Source organism: Aedes aegypti, chromosome 2, assembly GCF_002204515.2.
Source record: "Aedes aegypti strain LVP_AGWG chromosome 2, AaegL5.0 Primary Assembly, whole genome shotgun sequence".
Classification (NCBI taxonomy): domain Eukaryota; kingdom Metazoa; phylum Arthropoda; class Insecta; order Diptera; family Culicidae; genus Aedes; species Aedes aegypti.
In genome coordinates, this window is record NC_035108.1 from 241,299,343 (window position 1) to 241,323,703 (window position 24,361).

Below are 24,361 nucleotides of genomic sequence, written 5' to 3' on the forward strand. Positions count from 1 at the left end.
CTTAGGGCAGCCAAAAACCAACAGTACTGAGGACACAAATCAAACAAATCACTTTTTCATTTTTCACTTTTCACTATTCCATTTCTGAATGTAAAAACCGTCCTGCTTGGGCTTTACGAAGCACTACCCAGCAAGACGCTCCAAAACAGGAAAAAACAAAAAAAACCTCCAGCGACGAAAACACACGCGAAACCGTGAGCTAAATCTATCGGACGACCGAGGAAAAGGACGGGCCTGGGATTGAACCCATAAACTTCTGCTTATGAAGCAGAAGCGGTAGCCATCAGACCACCAACCCCGTCTTTTGCACCATTTTTTCAACAAGCTTTCAAAATACTCTTCTAGTTTGAGAATATGTGTCGATATTGATAATTGTTCATCTGGATTCGCAGATATTCCAAAATTTCTTGGGGGACCGACGCGTAGACATAACCCACGTAAATATCTCAGGCTACAGAATTTTTATCGTATTCGGATATACACTCTTCGGAATGATACATTAATGCGAGTATGTTGTGAAAAAAATGAAGCAATTTGGTGCAGCCGTCTTTGAGTAATGGGCGTTTATGTTTCTGGTACCACACTGGACAAATAAAGACCTTGAAAGCTCTAGAAAACCTCATATCGTAATTTTCAGATTTCTCAAAGAATACCCAACCGATTTGTATGATTTTTTCAGAGTAGTCTTTGGTAAACAAAATGGCCGAAATATCTTAAAAACTAGATCACCAATGATTAGTATTGACACGGATTCTCAATCTTGAAGAGTTTTTTTGAGGTCTTGTGAAAAAACGGTGCCAAAATATCGAGAAACAAAAAAGTTACCGCGATTTGAATATTTTTTAGTGGTTAAAAATGAAGGTAGAGGAGTTAATAAGCGGATAAATACATTTTACATATTGTTACATTTGACATTCAACGTCAATTTTTATCTATCATGAGCCCTAGATACTTAACTTCATGTTCAACATATCTAATTGATGATTTAAAATTAAGAGCTTTTTATTTATGCACGCGCGGACGACGAAAGACTTCCGCCTCCAGATCTCCAAGAGGTAGAAACGGAGATTAGACGGTTGAAAAACAACAAAGCCGCTGGAGTGGACCAACTTCCTAGCGAGTTGCTAAAATACGGTGGTGATGCACTGGCAAGAGCGCTGCACTGGGTTATTTCCAAGATTTGGGAGGAGGAAGTATTGCCGGAGGAGTGGATGGAAGGTGTCGTGTGTCCCATCTACAAAAAGGGCGACAAGTTGGATTGCGCCAATTATCGTGCGATCACAATTTTGAGCGCCGCCTACAAGGTACTCTCCCAAATTCTATGCCGCCGTCTATCACCAATTGCTAGAGAATTCGTTGGACAATATCAGGCAGGATTTATGGGCGAACGAGCAACAACGGACCAGATATTCGCCATCCGCCAGGTGTTGCAGAAATGCCGCGAATACAATGTACCCACACATCATTTATTCATCGATTTTAAATCGGCCTATGATACAATCGATCGAGAACAGCTATGGCAGATTATGCACGAATACGGTTTCCCGGACAAACTGATAAGATTGATCAAGGCGACGATGGAGCGAGTGATGTGCGTAGTCCGAGTATCAGGGACACTCTCGAGTCCCTTCGAATCTCGCAGAGGGTTACGGCAAGGTGATGGCCTTTCGTGTTTACTGTTCAACATTGCTTTAGAGGGTGTGATAAGAAGAGCGGGGATAGACACGAGTGGCACGATTTTCAGAAAGTCCGTTCAGTTACTTGGTTTCGCCGACGACATTGATATCGTAGCACGGAACTTTGAGACGATGGCGGATACGTACATCCGACTAAGGGCTGAAGCTAGGCGAATCGGACTGAACATCAATGTGTCAAAGACGAAGTACATGATAGCGAGGGGCTCAAGAGAAGACACGGCACGCCCCCCACCTCGAGTTTATATTGAGGGTGATGAAATCGAGGTTGTCGAAGAATTCGTTTGGGCTCACTGGTGACCGCCGACAACGACACCAGCAGAGAAATCCAGAGACGCATCGTTGCTGGAAATCGTGCCTACTTTGGACTCCGCAGAACGCTCCGATCGAGCAAAGTTCGCCATCGCACGAAGTTGACCATCTACAAGACGCTGATTAGACCGGTACTCCTCTATGGGCACGAAACATGGACCCTACGTGCAGAGGATCAACGCGCCCTTGGTGTTTTCGAACGGAAGGTGTTGCGGACCATCTACGGCGGAGTGCAGATGGAAGACGGAACGTGGAGAAGGCGGATGAACCATGAATTGCACCAGCTGCTGGGAGAACCAACCATTGTCCACCTCGCAAAAATTGGGAGGCTGCGGTGGGCCGGGCATGTCACCAGAATGTCGGATACCAACCCGGTGAAAATGGTTCTCGAAAACAATCCGACCGGCACAAGACGACGTGGTGCGCAGCGAGCAAGATGGGTCGATCAAGTTGAGGACGATCTGCGGACCCTTCGCAGAATGCGTGGCTGGCAACGGGCAGCCATGGACCGAGTCGAATGGAGACGTCTCCTACGTACAGCAGAGGCCACCCAGGCCTTAGCCTGACTGGTAAGGTAAGGTAAGCTTTTTATTTATGAGGGAACATTATTAGTTGAGTTTTAGAACCATAAGGAGAAATCTTCCATTTTTGCAAGTATGATGAAAAAATATTCAAACTTTTTTGCAATCTACTACAGATGACACACAGGCCTTTGGCGGTGAGGCCTGTGTCATTCGTAAACAAAGATTTGACATCCCTGAAGTAACTCACCAAAGTCAAATGAAAAAATATTGTATAATTTTGGTCCCAAAATGCTGCCTTGAGCTCTTACAGCAGAGAGAATTTGTGTAAGCACAGCACGAAGGTACGAAGCGCAATGAATAATAAAAAAAATATTTCTTACAAGTAGACTCCAAAAAGCAAAATTTCGTTTTACGAACTGATTAAATTTACTAACCCCCGATCTAGTTCGGGTTGAACTCTAAAATTTCGTTTAGCAAGGACTTCTTTCAAACTCTTTTGAAACGAATGCTTCAGCTGAATCGTGTGTAAAATGAAACATTTAAATCTTACAAACAACGGCCACAGTCGTTCGACGATCCGCGCTAAGCACGGCCTCGAGCATCACCGCTCAATTATCACATTAATATCCGGAAGAAAGTATTCAACTTACGCTCTTCTCCTTGTATGGCACGTCATCCTCCCAAATGCCATGGCCCTTGATGAACAGCTGTTGATTGATGATGCTGTCCTTATTGCCGGTGGTATCGATCAGAACCACATCCAGACAGTTTTCCTATAAAATGAAAAAAAAAAATATGAAATTGCGAATGACTCATGCGTATTCAGTTGCCGAAGAGATACGCACCTCCTTGTTGATGTCCACCACATAAGCGAACAGGATCTTCTCGTAGACGAGCGAAAGCAGCGACCAGCAAGCGTCCCGCGTCCACCGATGGCCGACTGGCTTCACATACGCCAACGACGCCCGCATGGCCTGCGCCGGCATACTGGAGAAGCACTTGGCCATGAACTTGACGTCCTTCAGCTCCGACTCGGAAACGGTTCCGTAGTCAATGTAGAACACCTTGACCCTGTTGTGCGCCAAATCGCTGACTATTTTCCCCCGATGCCACATGCCGGAAATTTGGCCACGCAGTACAAACCGACGGCCACACTGGACGGCTTGACACACCATTCTTCCCGCTCCAGGTGGCCATAGTATGCATCGATCTCGTTCATCAGTTCATCGATTTTGTTGGCATTCTCGCCCATGTGGTACCAAAAGCGATTCGGATTGTGCACTTCCGTTACGAAAATTTGCACCGACTTCTTCGGAACGATATCAGGAGCAATTTGTTGCGTTTTAATCGTATCAGTCAGATTCATGGCGCCTTCTGGAATCTCCAAGCAATTGATCAACGCCAGCACCGCGTCATCCGGAATGGCATCGCTAGACTGGACCTTGGACGACTTTTGAGGGGATGCTGTGATGGTCATTGTTTGTAGGGAATCTTGCACCTGGGTCAGCTTTTTATCCTGCGTCAGAACGAACTTGGGCATATCCTCATCCGAACTTCCAAAGTCGTCTTCATCTTGGGCAGCTGTATCCGCAAAATCGAACTCCCTGTTGTACACCTTTCGAGATTCTTCGCGATGTTCGTCATAGTGATCACTGTTAGTCTGACGAATGTAACTGGATGGAGGTTTCCAGAATCCATTGCTAGTTCCTGACCGATTGTAGGATTGACCATTACCTTTTCTATAGTCTGAGCTATATTCTGCAGGTGGTCTGTGGAAGAAATATATTACATATTTATGGATCCTTTCATTACATAAAAAAATCAGGCCGTAACAACCAATCATTGAAAATGGACTAAACGATTGGAAACTCGGATTATGGAACTGTGAATCTCTCAATTTCTTGAGAATAGCCGCATTTTTTCCGACTTTTTGAAAGTTCAGAAGGGCCGTAAACGCTCAGCTATTCAGCAAGACCAAGCTGAGAATCGTCACTTCGAATCCCGTCGATCGAGGATCTTTTCGTAAAAGGAAATTTTATTGACTTCACAGGGTATAGAACACGAAAATGCTAGCCATACGATAAACACATCCAAAAGTGGTCAATCTGGTAAATTAATTTGTGTTAATATTGGAAGAATTTTTCGAATATAAATTTTAATTATTGACAAATTTCCAGTCAATGAACAGTTTTTTCATGTATTTCCTTAGAATAAGTATTTTTGGTAATATCTTTTTGATAATTTTGCAAAATCATAACTGACAAGGATTAAGCGGCAACTATTAAAAAAAAATCATATGGATACCTTTAGATTCGATCCCAGTTTCACTTTCAAGTATCGTCTAAGAATTGTAATTAGAACGACCCACAGTGCGTTGCTCCATAGACAAAAATCAAATATCAAGTTATTTTATCCGGCGATAATAAGTACCTATCCGCTGAGGGTCGTGGGTCGAATCCCACTGGTCGAGGATCTTTTCGTAAAGGAAATTTTCTCGATTCCCAGGGCATAGAGTATCTTTGTACCTGCCACACGATATACACATGCAAAAAATGGTCAATCGGCAAAGAAAGCTCTCTGTGGATCCCTGTGGAAGAGCTCATAAGAACACTTATCTGAGAAGCAGGCTTTGTCCCAGTTGGGACGTTACGCCAGAATGAAGAAGAAGAAGTATCCACAAGTGTTTATATAGGGTGTCCCAGAAAGTATGGGCACGACTTTGATAATGAAAATCGTAATACTTTTCCTAACAATCAAATTGCATGTTGAAATATAACTAGTAAAAATTGTTTTTATCAAAATCTTTCGCCGCGGTGAGTTCAAGTACATTGTATCAAGGACGTTTCACATAAATTTTTGTTTGAGATTTTATTTGACACTTGACAAAAATGGTAAAATTCGAAAAATTTCGTTCTCTCTACATAAGACAACATCACGAAGTCAAAACTCTTCAGGTATTTTAAATAGTAATAAAAACAATACATTCCAGATTTACGAAAGGTTAATCCCTAGTCTCTTAGATATGCAACTTTAATTTTTGCTTGTTTTTAATTATGAATCGTGGTTTACGGCTAACCAGCCGAGTGGAAGTTTAACAACTACCGAAAAGCTAAATATTACATATAATTTGCAATTGGATTAGATGGACAAATTGATGTGAAGATTTGCGAAAAAGTTACACGTCTTCTCAGTGAGAATCGAACTCACGACTCCCTGATCTCTAGTTAGGGCGCGTTACCCCTACGCCATGAGAGGACTCATGAACGCAGAAGTTAACCTGAATTCGATTTCAGCTCAATAATCACGTGGTCCTTTTTCGCAAAGTTGCACCTCTTTCGGAAGAAATAGATGCCCATCCAAACACAACGCTTTTCTAACACAACTTTCTAACATAAAATGGGGTGTTAAGAACCCATGGGGTGTTAAGGGACTTTGACAAATCGCAGCATCGATCCTAAGGGATGGTACACAAATTATGTCACGCTAAATTTCAACTTTTTTTGAGATGGAGGGGGAGGTGGTTGGGCTTGAGTGTTGCACATGGGATCCGACAGTTTCGATCTCGGTGGGCCGCAATTCAAGTTTCGGTGAAATGATTCGCACTCACTCACTCACTCATCTCATTTCACCGAAACTTTAATTGTGGCTCTCTGGGATCAAAATTGATCGATTTTGTGTGCACTACTCAAGCTTAACCATCTTCTTTTCTATCTTAGGAGGATAGAGCATGGTTGTAGTAGTTCGTGGCTTCGTAGTTCGGAAAATGTTATTTTCGGGGTAATGAGTCTGAGCAACACTGGTTTCAATCATATTTATTGTTTTTATCAGATGCCGCGAGTTTGGAAGAAAAAGCCTGGAACACAACAAAGAAACAGAGTTGACAAAAAACAGCTACAACGTGCACTTGAAGCTGTTCGGAAGGGAATGACGCAAGTTGAGGCCTGTAAAACGATCGGCATCGGTAAGACTGCTTTGAACCGAAGAATAGTCAAACCAAACACCGGCGAACATTCCTGGCCGATATCAGCGATTTTTCCTGAATTGGAAAAGCTCCTAGCAAGACGGCTTGTTACATGTACTGACTGGGGTTATCCATTCGAAAAGAAAGAAATTCAAAAGATTATCGCCGATTATTTGAAAAACAATCAAATTGTAATTTCTCAGTTCATCAATAACACACCAGTTATCGACTATGTCCGTGGGTTTGTAAATCGGCACAAAGACTTGTCATACCGTATCGCAAACAATATCAAGCGATCAAGAGCAGCTGTTGGCTACGATTGTTTGAAAACTTTTTTTGAGAATATCAAAAATGAATTAGTCGATGTTCCGGCTCAAAACATTTTCAACTACGACGAAACCAATTTCACAGATGATCCCGGTTTGAAGAAAGTCGTTTGCCGAAGAACTTCTAAACAAAGACATAAATATACTGAACGCGTCATGAATACAACAAAAACATCAACATCAGTCATGTTTGCTGCTAGCGCTGCTGATCATTTATTGCCGCCTTACGTTGTTTACAAAGCCTCTCATTTGTACAACACTTGGGTTGTAGGTGGCCCCAAGGAGGCTCGGTACAACCAATAGAGATAGAAAACTATAGAGGACGAATGTCGCTGCTGTTCCCTTTGTTCTCGCTCAGAAACATGTCGGGTACATAAGTGTCAAACTGCATACTTTTTCGCGTTGACATTTATAGCCCTGCCTATCTCCGCCAGCAAAAGATGTTCCTGCAGTGACGCCAGCGACATTCTTCCTCTATAGTTTATTACCTCTATTGTACAACCGTTCAAAAAGTAATTGGTTCGATAGCGTTTCGTTTAATGATTGGCTAGAAACTATCATCGTTCCGAATCTTCGAAGACTTGAACTGCCGTGAATCGCAAGTCAGTCCCATCTGCATTTTCGTCAAAATTGAGTTGAGTCCAGTTTTCAACATATCTTCCGATGCTCTTTCAGGTGCCCTAATGAGATAATAATATTCGTTCGGAAAGAGTAGGAAAAACAGCAAGTCAAATTGTCCCATAATGAAAAGTAATCGCATATCAGTCTCACTACAGATTTCCGCACAGTGTAACACTAAAATGAACCGTATTTCGATCATTTTTATATATTTCTCAGATAGATATCGTAGTGAAAAGCAAATTGCGAAAGTTTCATTAAGATTTTAACATGTTCTGTTCTCTGGATTTTTTTTGATATTTGTATGGAAAACAAGTGTGGAAACTTCACCGCCCATTTTCTCAATGCCTACTTTTTACAGATGGGACTGACTTGCGATTCACGGCAGTAAAGGTATTCTAAAAACATAATTTCAATTATTTGAGCAATATATTCAATTCTATTATATTTAAACAGGCAAAAAATACATTAGTGGCGATAACTTAGCGGCGCACGTGTCGGTAAAAGCGGTTGAAATTTGCGAAAAGTATGATATCCATTTCATTTTTTTGCCATCCAACTCGACGCATTTCTGGTTTTTGAAAATGTGGTATATTTCCATTCGACCCATCTGTTGTGTATGCTAGACTGCCCCCAGGATCATGCAGCACAACAGTGAATGAAGACTCCATAAACGATACACTAATTAATTATTTGAGAACTGTCCGTTTTTCTACACAAAACACTAGCAGTCGAAAAAAGAAATTGAACGTCGCACCAGGAAAGAGTGTGAGCCGAGAAGATCTTCTGGGTAGTCAACAAGAACTTTCTCCTCAACCCGGGCCATCCCATATAGGTATTTAATCAACGAACGACACTGCGCGTGAATCTTCACAGTCTGTAGCGTCTAATATAGACTTTCAACGTAAACGTCGAGGTCGTCCGAGGAAACAAACAACAGCATCATCAGCAGACATTCAAAACCCATCGCATGAAACTTCTAGCCAGGTTGAGGTTTGTAAAACTACTAATCGAGTACACGGCCGTTCGAAAACGCAACCATCCACACATCCGGTGGTCCCTCGACGCAGAAATGCCAGACGAAGTTGCCGTACCGATCGTCGAATCGGATGACAGTGAGCCATTTCCTGCTTCGGATACGGATTAAGTTAGTTTTTGTTTGACATTTATTACGGTGCTTTAAGGACCTTTTCTTTAATATTTTTTGTTTATTTCATACTAAGAACATCATAATTTTATTCAATTTTCCTTAAATCCCTTAACACCCCATTTTGGGTTTCTGGCAAAAATAGCATATTTTGATTAATATGGACGAATACTGTTAGAAAATTATAGAAAATATTTTCTGTAGCCAAAGTAGCCGTCAAGAGAATGGCTGGTCTCTCTTTTGCTGCTGTTGATACTCAACGGAAAACTTTGAAAAATTGGAGTTGATTTTTTTTTTCATCCCTTAGAGCAACCGTAACGGTGCGCGACTAAACTAAATTACATAGCGCAGTATCATTACGCTGATCCGTACCGGGCGCTGCTAACTGGGGTAGCAAAAAGACAGCGCTGCTTTCGGAAAGCATCGGGTGAGCAAATTTAGAAGCGCGATAGTTGCGCTGCTATTCGATTCAAATTCAAGCATACGGTGTGAGATACGAAATTCTGGTGGGAGTTTTGGAAAACTGATGCGCATGAACAAGAAATTACTAAATTTTTGGAATACAGGTAAAACTTCAAGATTTTGATAAGAATACTAGGAATCTGATGCAATTATTGGAAATCCGATAGAAGTTTATGAAATATTCGATTCCTCGTAAGAATTTATTGATTTCGGAGAATTCTAGGATTTTGGGATTCCGACTGGAATCCTTGGGATTCCCACTGGAATCCTTGGGATTCCCACTGGAATCCTTGGGATTCCCACTGGAATCCTTGGGATTCCCACTGGAATCCTTGGGATTCCCACTGGAATCCTTGGGATTCCCACTGGAATCCTTGGGATTCCCACTGGAATCCTTGGGATTCCCACTGGAATCCTTGGGATTCCCACTGGAATCCTTGGGATTCCCACTGGAATCCTTGGGATTCCCACTGGAATCCTTGGGATTCCCACTGGAATCCTTGGGATTCCCACTGGAATCCTTGGGATTCCCACTGGAATCCTTGGGATTCCCACTGGAATCCTTGGGATTCCCACTGGAATCCTTGGGATTCCCACTGGAATCCTTGGGATTCCCACTGGAATCCTTGGGATTCCCACTGGAATCCTTGGGATTCCCACTGGAATCCTTGGGATTCCCACTGGAATCCTTGGGATTCCCACTGAAATCCTTGGGATTCCCACTGGAATCCTTGGGATTCCCACTGGAATCCTTGGGATTCCGACAGAATTCTTTGATTTCAGAGAATTCTGGGATTTTGGGATTCCGACTGGAATTCTTGGGATTCCGACTGGAATCCTTGGGGTTCCGACTGGATTCCTCCCAATTCCAGTCAGAATCCCAAGGATTCCAGTCGGAATCCCAAGGATTCCAGTCGGAATCCCAAGGATTCCAGTCGGAATCCCAAGGATTCCAGTCGGAATCCCAAAATCCCTGAATTCTCTGAAATCGAAGGATCCAGTGGGAATCCCAAGGATTCCAGTGGGAATCCCAAGGATTCCAGTGGGAAACCCAAGGATTCCAGTGGGAAACCCAAGGATTGCAGTGGGAAACCCAAGGATTCCAGTGGGAATCCCAAGGATTCCAGTGGGAATTCTAAGGATTTCAGTCGGTATCCCAAGGATTCCAGTCGGTATCCCAAGGATTCCAGTCAGATTCACAATAATTACTGTCAAATTTGCAATATTTCTTGTACGATTTACATGGATGCCCCTAGAATTGGTAAGGATGCCAATCAAATTAGCATCCAGTCGGATTCATAAAGAATCTCAAAAATTTCTGATGGAATTCTAATAATTTCACACCAGAGTATAATACATATTCCAGCAGAGTTCCACATTTCCCAACCTGAAATGATCACCATTATTTTCACAACCCATATGTTAACCCAAAAAGGCAATGACCGGTACGGAAACGAGTTACTAAATATGGTAGCCACCGGTGTGAGAATGAGTGACTAAACTAAAATGACAACTCAGGGGGTGATCATTTTACTCACCCGAATAGTCGCTCCCGTTAAAGATGCTCTTAACACCTCATTTTACGGTATTCAACACAATAAATCAATACGATTACTTTTTCAAACAGACGTAAGTAACTTTCATACGATTTTGAGAAAATCAATTCAGAAGAATCACAACCTTTCTTCTAAAACCGTTTTAAAATGAATCACCTTTTTAACATTTTTTCGTCGTGTACATCGCTTAAATTTTGCATACAATCAGCTTGCGTTCAAAAACTAGGTAGTTTCTATTATTTCCCCAAAAAAAAAATGATAACAAAATGATAAGCCGTTTCATTCAGTTACTTTCGTCGTTTTTCTACCAGTGTAAAATCGGCTCAAGTAGTGTTTTGTTTTATTCGTGGTTAAGTCACTTTGTCTCTCCATACAACGGAGCGGTGGAAATAGCTGTTGGGTTGCGAAAGTTGAAATTCTTACTTACGCCGTTTTTTTAATTCCGGAATTAAACATTCTAAAAGTGAAAAATCTAGTTAGGTAAGAGCGGAACGTGTGGAATTTCGTCTGCGAAACACGTAGGATCAATAAAATAAGTTTGTTCACTTTTCTGACTTGAGACTATTTGAATAAGTTTTCGAAAATTGTTCATTGAAAAATCACAATCTTTTCTTGTTGGGTACAGTAATCAAATGTGTAAAAATCAGATTTTTATCATCACTAGTCTTGAAATGGCAGCATGGTCGTGCCCATAGTTTCTGGGACACCCTATAGATAGCATATGTTATTGAAACGATTGGCTCACCTGTAGACGGACAAGGAATCAAGATAACTGCTTATTGGGGGAGAAGTGCAGCAGTTCTGGCTCCAACCAGGTTCCTCGATATGCAGAACTTCAAACACGTGTAGACTCAAGCGAAACACTTTCCACTGAATAAGCCACTCATTTGAATCGGATAATTAAACCATTTGACTTGGCAGAAGTATAACTAAAAACTCATTTATATTCACTATAAACTAATTTTATTTTCTACTTAAAATGTTTTACAATTTACAAAAATGCTTCCTTCTCCTCGGACATTTTTTTCACTTCTGGTTTTCAGTTTGAATTGTTTCCCCCTTGCTACGATTGCGGGTGCGCCGATGTCACGGCAACCTGCTCACGTGGCTGCGACGACAAGTACCCGAGTAAAAATATTACGCGTTGCTTATAATGTTTGCAACATTCTCCGGGTCAGACTTCGAGCTGATGGGATTCAACAATACAATTTTGCTGACTGGTCGCTTATACGTGTACACGTTCGAATATCCACTGCTCGAATCTTATCATCAGGACCCCGGTAAACCTTCTCTACAACGCTTTTTGACCAGTTGCCACGATGTAAAGTCTCGTCTACCAGCATCACCAAGGCACCAACTTTGATCTCATGGTACATCCTGTTGTCGGGCCACTTGCGACTCCGGATAAGCTCCGGGCGATAAGCTGCTACCCACTTACGCCAAAAACGATCGCCATAAATCTCTGAATGCTTGTAGGCGGCACGATATTCTAGATCTCGATCATCAAAATCATGGTCGAATTGGATCACGTTGTTCCGTCTTAGCAACAGCATGTTCGGCGTCAGTGGTTCCGGATCCAGAGGGTCATCAGCAACGTGTGTCAACGTTCGATTGTTGACGGTGTTCATTGCCTCACACAAAGCTGTTCGAAGCACCAGGTCTGTGGGATGTCGATCGTGTAACATAGCACGGAGTGCAGTTTTAACGGAACACACTAGTCGCTCCCAGCATCCTCCAAAATGGGGAGCACCAGGGGGTATGAACTTCCATTCCACACCTCTGACGCTCAGTGACTCCTCAATCTGCGGCTGGTCCAATGTCTTCACAAGCGTCTTGATTTCTTGATCAGCACCGGTGAAGTTAGTGCCGTTATTGGTCATGATGCACTACGGACATGAAGCATCGTATTGCCATTATACAGCTGTTTGTATCGAGGGATGGCACCATCTCCAGATGTACCGCTCTTGACTTCATACACGTGAACAGTACAACCCATCTTTTTTTCCACACGACGGCTGAACTTCACAGACAACGGCCCGGAATAATCTATGCCGGTACAGGTGAATGGATACACGAACGGTGTTGTTCGCTCCGGCGGTAGCATTCCCATCTGCGGAACGGTAGGTTTTGCTCTCAGCTCTGTACACTTCACACAGGACATCGCATACTTCTTGACTTGCGAACGAATTCTCAGTATACGATGGCGGTCTTTGATGCTGATGACGGTTTCCGTACCTTGGTGAGCGTTGGCAATGTGGTACACACGAATCAGCAGTGTTGAAAACGGATGGTCATCCGGAAGAATCACCGGATTGTTCACTTCGAACGATTTGCTGTTGTCTTGAATGCAACCTCGCATACGGATGATCCCGTTATGAAGAAACGGTGAACATTTTTTTAGGCGATTGCCACTCTGCACGTAGCCTGACTTCTTCAGGCTGCACAGTTCATCCCCGAAAGCCTCTGGCTGTACTTTCTCATACTAAGTTCTTCTAGCATCTTCCATGTCTCGTACAGTTATCTTCAATCGCTTAGGTTTTTCGTGTTTCGGCAATACTAACAGCTTTCTCATTTTCAGATAGTATTTATCACGATAGAGGAAATCTGGACCTCGCAACCATTCCTGCATGTTGCCAAATTTTGAAAACTTCGTTGCCAAGTAAGCAACGTTCAGCTGCGACGGAATCCAGTGCCACAAATCAACTACATGACCATTCTCTTTAATCTTCACTCGAGCACCGACGCACGCCGTCAGCTTTTGGTTCGAGCTCAGCCAGCCTCGGCAGATCTTCGAATCGGTCCAAAGGTACACTTTGGCAATGTCCACCATCATCTCCGATTGAAGCACACTTATCATCTGGCGTTTTGTGATTTCAGGGGCGCTACTCTTAATTTCGCATACACTAGGGCAACGTGTGATTTGTTCTTCCGACGGTGAACCATGTAGACAACGCAGGCATAAGCCGTATCACTCGCGTCACAGAAAGCGTGCAGTTCGACATCGCCAAACGATGGTATCGCTGGGTAGTAATACCTTGGCAATCGAATTTCTCTCTTGCGGTTTCGTTTAGCCATTCCATCCATCGTGGCACCAGACCGTCAGGAATTTCGTCGTCCCATTCACACTGTAGACGCCATAGCACTTGAAATATGAGTTTCGGCTGAATCGTTTTCGGACTGAGCAAACACAGCGGATCAAAGATGCCCATCATAAACTTCAACAGTTCTCGCTTCGTTGGCACCGCTTCGCCAGATCGGAATCGCTGATCCAGTTTTGGGAAGTTAGGTGGAAATACAAACTCATCGGACAGCAGGTCCCACCTGATTCCAAGCAAACGAACATCACTCTGCATCTCCGCTACAATTTCAGCATTGAGAGAATCCAACACGGCTTTCGAATTGGACGAAAACTCCACCAGTTTGAATCCACCTTTATCGTGCACCTCGATCACACGTTGAACCAGTTCGATGGCGGCTCCCTCGGTATCTGCACAGTCGAAATAATCATCGACGTAATGCTGCTTGACGATCGCTCGTTCAACGCCGGGATATTTTTCGTCCAGCTTCTTCGCATTGAAGTTTTTGATGAACTGTGCCATTGATGGAGACGAAACAGCACCGAATATAATCACTTGCATCACGTACACGTTGGGTGGATCCGTACGGTTTATACCGCGCCACGAAAAACGTTGGGAATCTTGATCATCTTCTCTACGAATGAGGACTTGATGGAACATTTCCCTTATGTCCGCTACGAGGGCAATTATCTTCATTCGGGCCCGTATCAGGATCGCAATCAACGGAGGAACGAAATCCGGACCCTTCAGTAGCAAATTGTTCAGAGAAAACCCGTGCGACTTTGCTTTGGCGTCCATGACAAATCGAAACTTTCCATCGATCGCCACGCTGAAGTGAGGTGTTCGGAGTTTCAGCTAGCTCCTCTAGCTCTAACTGCCTAGCGTATCCCTTATCGACATAATCCTGAATCTTCGCGCAGTACCGATCAGCAAACTCAGGATTGGAGTCCATCTTTTTCTCGATGATTTGGAGACGCCTCAAGGCTTGAGGTTTGCTATCCGGGAAAACGAAGTTGTTGTATTTGTAAGTCTGACCAACTTCAAAACGTTCACCACATCGTCTAATCGAACGGTGCGTGATGTCCAATGCACGCTGATCTTCGTCGGCTATTTTCACCGACTGGCTAGAAATCCCGGAGTCTTCAACCTTGTACATCTGCTTCACAAGATCAGTAAGCTCGCTATCATCGTTGTCGGAGCACAGGAATTCGTGATGGTTGCACGATCCTACAATAGTCGGGTCGACTACTCCATGGATTGTCCATCATAGATCAGCATACAGGGACATGCATCTTGAATCGCCACTAGCTTGTTCTCATCCAGCATTGGACATAGCTGCCTTACCTTTGCCATATCGAATTTTACCGCTGGCAGTGCGATATTCTCAACTGTTTGCATGTTGCTCACTTCGTACAGTTTTGCTTGCTCCGATGGTCCAGAAATGCGGAACGACAGCATCATTGACTGATCCTCCTTGTGTAGAATACCATTCGTCAAACGATAGTTCACGGGGGCGATCGGTCCTCGTAGTCCGATACTTTCAGCAACAGCAGCATTCATCATCGATAGCGACGAACCTTCATCAGACAGCGCAAAAACTTCCTCAACTCCTCGTGAACCTTTCCTACTCAAAGCAGCGTGTTCATGTTTCTACCGTTGACGTTGCACACGATCTCGTGATAGTTCTGCACGTCCGGACGGTTGAATTCAGAATTCCTTGTTGGTTCCTCGGAATGGACTAGTTCGTGATTATTCTTGTTGCAGATGGAGCACTTTCTATCAACTTTGCAGTTCTTTCGTGCATGGTCCGATTTTAAACAAATGTGACAAACCTTGCAAGAACCGACGAGAGAAAGTGTCGAACTCAATTGCGATGCCTTCCTTTATCAAAGCGGCCTTATGCCAAACCCACATCTGTTTGCTCAAAGCAGGAAGTTTTTCAGCCAGGTGAGAGATGAGTTCGGGATTCATAAGATAGTTGTTGGCCCTCGCGTTGGTCATCGCTACCTTGGTACCAATTAACGCATTGTAAAACGCACGGAAGAACTCAACGCTTCCCTCTTTTACGCTCCCCAGGTTTCTCAGTGTCTCCAGTCGGTTGGCAACCCACTCAGTTTGACCAAAGTTTGACTTCAACATTCGCAGAATCTGCTAGGGGATGAAAGCATCGATTCCACGGTTTTTCGCGCCTTTCCATGTAGCGCTTTGTTCAGTCGTTTTAGATTATCGCGATCTGACGACTGAAACTCCTCAGTGGATGTTCTGAACTCATTTTTATAAACTGTCCACTCCATCACTCGCCGGTTGGCACTCCTACACACTTAGATTAAATTACTGAGGTCGGTACCCAAGTAACATTGGTAGTTGAATAACGACTTATTCAGCTGAAAAGAGGCTGTATAAACCAAATTTTAGCTAAATAAGCTGTTATTCAGCTATCAATGTTGCTTGGGTAATATTTTACTGGGTTTTGGAACTACCGAAAAAGTCAGTAAAATGAAAACTATCGCCACGCGTAATTAAAAAGCAAATTTCACCATGTTTTATTTTTTATCGATATATGATATAAAAAGAAAGCTCTCTGCAAAATTTCAGTGAAAAATCTCTGTTTTTCGATTTTTGACATTTTTTTTTTGTTTACTGACTTTTTCGGTAGTTCCAATACCCAGTTATTTTTACCGAACAGATTGAGTGTGTATTAGTTTGGGCTATTTTATGTCTGCAGGTACGCTGAGTACCAATGGTTACGTAATGTCCAGCCATTTACCATCATATCATACTCTCTGCGAAAAACCTTGAAGATTGAGGTCTCGCATGATATGGTTTGTGCTGATCAACCATAATGGTTTCAAATGAACTGTCAGAGTCTGAATATACAAATGGTTTACGATTCAGTTACAAACACTGTAGTTCTATTTTCCGTGCAAAATAATTATGGAAATGTCTTCGGTTCGGACAGACCCTACGGGACATCCGTATAAATCCGAAACCGACCACCCGACTTGGCTTCCAAGTGCAATTCATGAAACTTTAATAGTGTTGTGTCAAAATTTCAACCAAATCGATTGAAAATATGGTAATTAAAGCTAAAAGATCACAAAAATTTGGTTGTGAAAAATTGATCAGGTTCTTCTTCCAGGGTGGCCACCCAATTTTGATTTTGAAATTCCCGCTTTTTTCCCGGTTTTCCCGGTATGTTCTGCCAAATTTTCCCGGTTTTTTGACCCATTCTTTCCAACGACTTTATTTGACTTTTCCTAAATTGTTTGTATGAAAAGCACCGCAACATTTTTTTAAATCGGTTTAATTTTTTTTAGTTGTTTTTCCATAGTAATTTGATTTAGAATGTTCTAATCTATATAGAATGTTATTCTGAAAACTATGGCATAGTATAGTATTCATCTGAATCGATTTGTCTCGCGTTCTTCGAAAATCAATGGAGCTCTGGAGCTTTATATCATAGGAAAGAGATTGTTAATGCGCTAATAAAACAGATCCTACACGACATGAAATTGAATTGAATTTAATTTGAATGCTATAACCATGTTTACCTACAATATAACATTTAAGCCAAGCTTCGAATTTTCATGTTCAAGTTTCAAGATCTAGAGAACCTGAAAACCGTTCGCTTTGAAAATTTGATGGATTGGTTGCATTCTGGTGATCATAAAACGATCAAGATTTCAGCTCAGAGCTCTGTTTGGTTCTCTAGACTCGTTGTCTTGAAATTTCAAGGTTTGGCTTTGGTGTATAATCATCTTAAGTGCATCTTAGTGCTGAATTTCAGATAATTTGGTCGACAAAAGCCCCAGGTGCCTAAGTAAATCATCAAGATGCCCAAGTAGTTCTTTACCGTCATTGAAATTATTTCAATTCTTAATCATTTGAATTTTCTTTATAAAAATAAAGAGTTCTCTAAAGCAAATAAGTTCAAGATATGGATGAAACAAGGCCACACACATAGAAGCACTTACTTAGGGCTCACTCAAGTTGTGGTATTCAGCAATTACAGAAGAGTGCTAAACCAATTTGCAATAGTAATTAAACTTCGATTCAAAAAGTCGAGTACAAAAAGTTAGAGAAAAGTTGAAAAAACGTTAGCCCTGACAGAAAGAGACCAAAAATTCAAAAAAAAAAAAACTTGAAACATTGCTAGCAAAAGGTAGAAATTAAATCATTAATGTTTGAAAGATATTTGTTCAAAATTACGGATGCCTCATGGCAATATCATTAAACATAACAACTTTCTATAACTTATTTTGGAGGTTGGTTTGTACCCAGTATGTGGAGGCGATATACGTACATCTTGCATGCAGCCTTATGGCGCATGTAGGTATATCGCCTCCACATTTGCACTCTTATGCGCTATCGTATACGAGATTGCGTTTACTGGGTAGATTACACCTTGAAGATGTTCATTCAAAACAATTTACCCGGTGATCTTCTCAAATTCCCGGTTTTTCCCGTCTTTTTCCCGGTGGATTCAAATTCCCGTCTTTTTCCCGCTTTTCCCGTTTTTCCCGGTTGGGTGGCCACCCTGTTCTTCTTTTCTGGCGTTACGTCCCCACTGGGACTGCTTCTTAGCTTAGTGTTCTTATGAGCACTTCCACAATTATTAACTGAGAGCTTACTATACCAATGACCATTTTGGCATGCGTATATCGTGTGGCAGGTACGAACATACTTCTATGCCCTGGGAAGTCGAGAAAATTTCCAACCCGAAAAGATCCTCGACCGGTGGGATTCGAACCCACGATCCTCAGCTTGGTCTTGCTGAATAGCTGCGCGTTTACCGCTACGGCTATCTCGGCCCCTTTGATCAGGTACGCAAAGGTTATATGAAATTTAGAAGATTCATAAAGCTTTTTCTTAAGAAATATTTGGAACACGCAGAGAAATATATTGTAAATGCAAACGAAATCTGTATAGATTCAACAAATTTTATTATTGACTCACGGCTTATCGGCAATTTTTGTTGACTCAATGATAACTTCCATTCATTCCTACAAAATAAATTGTTGTTTCTAAAAAATGTCTCAAAATAGCCAGCTGTCAAAAACAAAAAGAAATGCAATTGAAACAAAAATATAATTTGTTGATTCTAAAAACACCCCATATTGAAGTAACACAGAATGTGTGTTGAAAGAAAAACCAACTATTGTTGTTTCTACAATTCTGTTCATTGATATTAACAAAGCATTTCATTGATTTAAGAATATTTTTTTATTAACATTCCTACTAATTCAATGCGTATGCTTTACAGATTATATTTGATCATTGAATTTGTGTTTCGAATTAATAGGTGTAAGATGATATAGTCCGGTACAATCACCGCTGCTAAACCGACCGGTCGGAACAAATTTAGTGAATTCTGAAATAAACAAAATTAATATAATCAACTTGTCTTGCAATTTAATCAATTGTTTTTAATTACCTATAGCTTTCCTTCCTTTCGAATTTACACCGTCATAACCATCATGAATAGTAAAATCATCTTTTTCATATGATTACTAAAAAAATATTGTATTTAACTACGACGGAAAATATATACTCACCAAAGATATTAAAATTGACAGCTACCGAATATGCCATGGACACTTCTTTTTCAGCTTTAAACAAAATTAAATTTTTGCCTTCAACTTTTCTGTTTATTTCTTAAATACAAAATGGCGACAAGAAAAAAAAAGTTGATTCAACAAAATGATATTGTTGAAATAACAATTGTTATTTGTTGAAATGAAAATCGAGCATCAATATTTCATTCGACACAGAATTTTGTAGTTTCAAAAATATGCCGGACTAGAAACAAACCACCAAATGGATTGATTCAATGCAAACAAGAATTATTGGTTCTAATAGGCGCGTTCTTAGATTCAACCCTACAATATTATTCTGCGTGAAGATTTGAATTGAATTTGAATTTGTTTCATGAGGCATGCCCAGTTGAATTTATTGATTTCCTGAAATAGTTCCTAAAAGATTTCCTGAATTAAATTTGTAGTAATTTCTGTGAGAAATTGTTGATAATATCTTAAGAAAGTCCTCATGAAAATGATTGGAAGAATTACTAGATACATCAACGAGGAGGAGTTCTTTTAGATGTTTCCTACAAAGTGTCCTAAACAAATTTCTTCAAAACCTTTGGAAAAAAACCTTCAAGAATTATCTTGAAAGACCTTCTGTAGGGATTTTTGGCAAAATCGTAAAATGGGGCGAATAGAAACACTTTCCGACATGTTTGAATGTGTACAACTCAAACCGTGCGGATAAAAAACAATTTTATTAGCCTTAAATATGGGTCGCGTCTTCCTTTGCTAAGACCCCAATTGCTGTTAAAAAATAAAAAATTATATCGTACAAAGATTTATGAAAATGTTGTATATTTCTATTCACCCCGCAATGGGGCGAATAGAAACACTGTTCAGTAAATATCAATACTTCTTCTTCTTTCTGGCGTTACGTCCCCACTGGGACAGAGCCTGCTTCTCAGCTTGGTGTTCTTATGAGCACTTCCACAGTTATTAACTGAGAGCTTACTATGCCAATGACCATTTTTGCATGCGTATATCGTGTGGCAGGTACGAAGATACTCTATGCCCTGGGAAGTCGAGAAAATTTCCAACCCGAAAAGATCCTCGCGACTGGTTAGATTCAAACCCACGACCCTCAGCTTGGTCTTGCTGAATAGCTGCGCGTTTACCGCTACGGCTATCTGGGCCCACAATATCAATACTTATTTCATTTTAATGGAAACATAAACACATTTTTAAGTGCATCTAGAAGAAATATCAACATGTATTTACTTAGTGAAGAAAAAAATAAAAATTTTAAAATTAAGTTAAATTTTCGATCATTTTTGAAATCAGCAAAAATGGCGGATGTTTCAAGCTATCAAAAATGATTGAGATTTCAACATTTTCTTCTCAATTTTTTAATGATAAATTTAGCAAAATTTTAATTTGAAAATAGTCTAGTGGTACTCTGTTGCTATTCAACTAATGGGAAAAAAGTATTTCAGTAGGTTTTTAAAGGTTATCATTACATAATATTCACATTTTTAACGGAAGGTCGCTTTGTTTCTATTCGCCCCATTTTACGGTAGTGCAAGAATCTCTGCAAAAAAAAAACACTGGAATAGTCCCTGGGAAAATTTGCACCTGCGGAAATTACCAGATATATGTAGTAGCGTTGGAGTGCTCAAGGATTTCTTGGAGAAAATTTGGAGAAGAATTTCTTGAGAGATTTCTAAAGGAGTTTCTGAGAGTACTTCAGTAGAAATCTGTAGAGAAATCGTTAGAAGAACTCTTGATGAACCTATGGAATAGTTGCGAGAGTCGCTGAAGGTTTTCTGAAGCTTCTAGAACTTTGCACCCGGACTGATTGAAAAAAGTGACTTTGAGATCATTTTGGTTAAATAAAGAGACTTTAGAGACCTTCCATTGAAAACAGAGACTCGCAATAAAAGACACAAAATCTCTATAAAGGAACCCTGCTACCAGCCCTGCGGAACTGTGGGACGCTGGAAGCTGGAGACAGACCATGAACCGAGTTTGTTGGCGTAACATTGTGGCACGCACAGGTCATGCCTCGAAGGACTTAAAAATTTAAGTTAATACAGGTATACCTCGATTATTTTTATTTCAAAATTGTCTATAAAATCGAATTGTACATAAAATCGAAGCAAAATTTCTATCTCATTTTTTGCTTTCTATTCAGTTAAAACTTCATTAGAATGTATCATTATCGCTGAAAAACTAATTTTTGATACTAGGGTCAATGTTCCAAAGTTGGCTTGAGTTAACAAATTCTTGATGAAATCAGTCCGTCAATGAAGTATTGCATTCTAATTAAAATTATACATGTTTTTCATAAGGATACGATTAAAAACGACAAAAACTGTTTTACTTATTTGTTTATTCAAAGGCTCAAGCGCTATCAGTTATTACGGAGCCAAACTCATTTGAAATTTTATTTACAATTCCTTACACAGCGTAAAAACAAATAACATTTCTGCATATCTCAAAGATCAAATTATATGTCTCCAGTGAATTAGGGGTTGCTGAATCTGATGTTTCTCTTAGAAGTTTTCCAGCATGTCAAAATTTTGAGCTACAGGTCGCCAAAGTTGTACAAAATACCGGTTTTATTAATGTTTACATGAAAAAAAATTATCACACAAAGAAAATTTTGCAAGGTTTAATGAACAAAACTGTCTGTTGTGTTCAAACCCACAAATTTGTTATAACAACACTTATAGCATGTTACTTCAATAATTAAGGTTTGTCAAATTAACAATGTTAATTTAAATAAACAATGTATTTTCGACACGATTAGAAAAACTGCACCTTGTACACACCAATCAAAACTTCGTTATTTTCATTATTAAAAAATGATACAATTGGTTTTATTGAATGCAAAATCCTTTATAAAATTTGATGTTTGTTAAATTGCACGTGCGTTTGTACCCTAGGTTGTAGTCTCGAAGGGACGAGAGACTTGGTAATATTTTAATCAACGAATAGGTTCAAAAATTCCAGTGAATTTATTGCCAATGCTATGGTTCCACAACCGGCATCCTATCAAGCGGGCATATTATTTAAAAAAAAACAAAATGGTACATTAGAAAAATGTGTTAAACTTGCCGTCGTGAAAGTTGCTTAATAAAATAAGAATATGAGTTAGGAAAATAAGATTTGACTTCTATTTAATCAAAAACCTAATGAGTTTTCCATATCAACGATTAATAAATACATTTGTGAAGAATTCTTTACGAAAACGTTTTTTTGACATTTAATTTCGCTTGTTTTTAATTTCGAGATGTTCCAGTATGACCAGTTTCTTCAGTGTGTGTCAAGTAACGTACGTATAAAATAATAAATAGAATTTATTTTTGAAATTTTAAAATAACTTGTAGGTAAATCACTATAAAGTTTTCTTCTACAATTTTCCAACGACTTAATTGAGAAATTTTTGTCTTAGAAAAAACTCCTGGAACTGTGGAAAACTTTTGGTGAAACCCTCTGAAAAACTCAACTAAATACCGATTAGAGTGATCGTGTACGAATCATTGAAAAAATCTATCCTCATTGTCGTGCTTCAAAACGAATATATAGAAAAAAAAACTACTGCAATAATTTCAGCAGGTTTGTCTAAATAATACTGAAGAAAGATGAATAATCGTTTGAGTAATTTGTTGATAAATTCTTGCTTGATTTAACAACTCTTTCTACTTCGATAAAACTCTGGAAGGGCACTTGAATCAATCTCTGAAAAGTATAAAATCCCCTTATAAGAAATGCGAATTTGTGGGATTTTTAGAACAATCCTAAGAACAAGAGGTAACTTCTTATTAATAATTAAAATTCGCACAAATTACTATAAACTTAGTTGAAGCAAGTCGTGAATGGCAACATGTTAAAAGTTGGGACAAAATCCAAATTGAAAGTACTCGAAAGCCAAAAAAAAAACAAGTTGAGTAAGTCGAACTGAAGTCTCCTCATTTTTAAACCCATATTGTAAAAGCTTTGTTGTATATTTATTAATTTTTTTTTCAATATTTTACAACAAAACATGACCCAACTTTTCTATAAGCATAGCCTAAATCCCTAACATTATTTAAGTTTACATAATGCATGTTTAGAATTGGATAAACATCAAAAAATTTAACATGAAATTTTGATGTCCATAAAATCGAGGTAAAATGTACATAAAATCGAAGTACATAAAATCGAGGGTCTATATAATCGAGGGTCCACTAAATCGAGGTATACCTGTATTACACTATCTTACCGATAGGCCGACCTGGAATAGCTTTTGTTCCCCCATTTTCGTGGGTTCGATTTGCTGTTACTCTTCTTGACCAATTCCCGGACGTGTCGTGTGTTTTGTGTCACAACTGGTTCCACCAATGCCGATGTTCCGTATCCATTTATCTGAAAATAAGTTACCAAACATTATCCCTTTAAAAAAATTTACCCCATCCGGAAGCATTACTTACCATCACGGTATCGGTCAAACTGCGCAGGAATTCATCCGGGGATCGAAAACCCAGCCGATGGTACGGCAAGTCGAATCCTTCGATCTTTTTGAAATCGTCGGCCAACATTTTGACCGAGAGGCCACGCGCCCCACCGGAAATGGCAATCGAGCGGATGATGTTTTTGATCTCGTCCATCGTATAGTCTGCCATGGTGGAAGAATGCTATTTGCGTTGCCTGATTAAATGGGTGGATTAAACAGCGACGCACTTCACTTTCGGAGCGTTTTTTACATAAATTATACGACGAATCACAAGAAAACTCATAAAACCACCTGAAAAGCCGAACTAAATTCGCGGTTTGTTGTTTTTGATTTTTTTTTATCAAACAGGGTGACCAGCTTGTCAAGAATTCGAACTGCCTGTCAGGGGTGTAAACTGCACTGGAGCAAACTGTTCTTTTTCGAATATATTTCGTTTTTTTATTCCCACCAGGGAAAAAATTCTGTGGTAAAAATAACTGTTCTAGTGGTTTTCACGCCCAATGGTATGGGTACCCTAGTGTAGATGTAGTTGTGAACCTTAGAGGAAAACAATATGCACTCAGTCTCGAAAAACACGCAGAAAACGGGTTTAAATTTTTCAAATTGAGTAATATTTCCATATGCATTTTGGTGAGTCTGGAAAGCGTGTGCAAATTTCTTTGAG

General features: G+C 40.2%; 1 protein-coding gene across 4 annotated transcripts in view; it reads right to left on the reverse strand.

The window, feature by feature from the left end:
- Positions 1 to 24,052, reverse strand: part of LOC5571149 (tudor domain-containing protein 5) — a 42,088-nt gene extending 18,036 nt beyond the window's left edge. For 2 of the 4 annotated variants that reach the window (XM_021844592.1, XM_021844591.1), the window contains exons 1-2: positions 3,376 to 3,999; positions 3,181 to 3,303 (exon numbers count right to left, since the gene is read on the reverse strand). In XM_021844592.1, coding sequence (XP_021700284.1) covers positions 3,181 to 3,303; positions 3,376 to 3,705 — 453 coding nt within the window. In that variant the 5' untranslated portion in view covers positions 3,706 to 3,999. Of the gene's footprint in view, positions 1 to 3,049; positions 3,304 to 3,375; positions 4,300 to 23,466; positions 23,610 to 23,674 lie in introns of those variants that run through there. The other 2 variants (XR_002500452.1, XR_002500451.1) reach the window with 2 other exon arrangements.
- Positions 24,053 to 24,361: the final 309 nt, after the last annotated feature.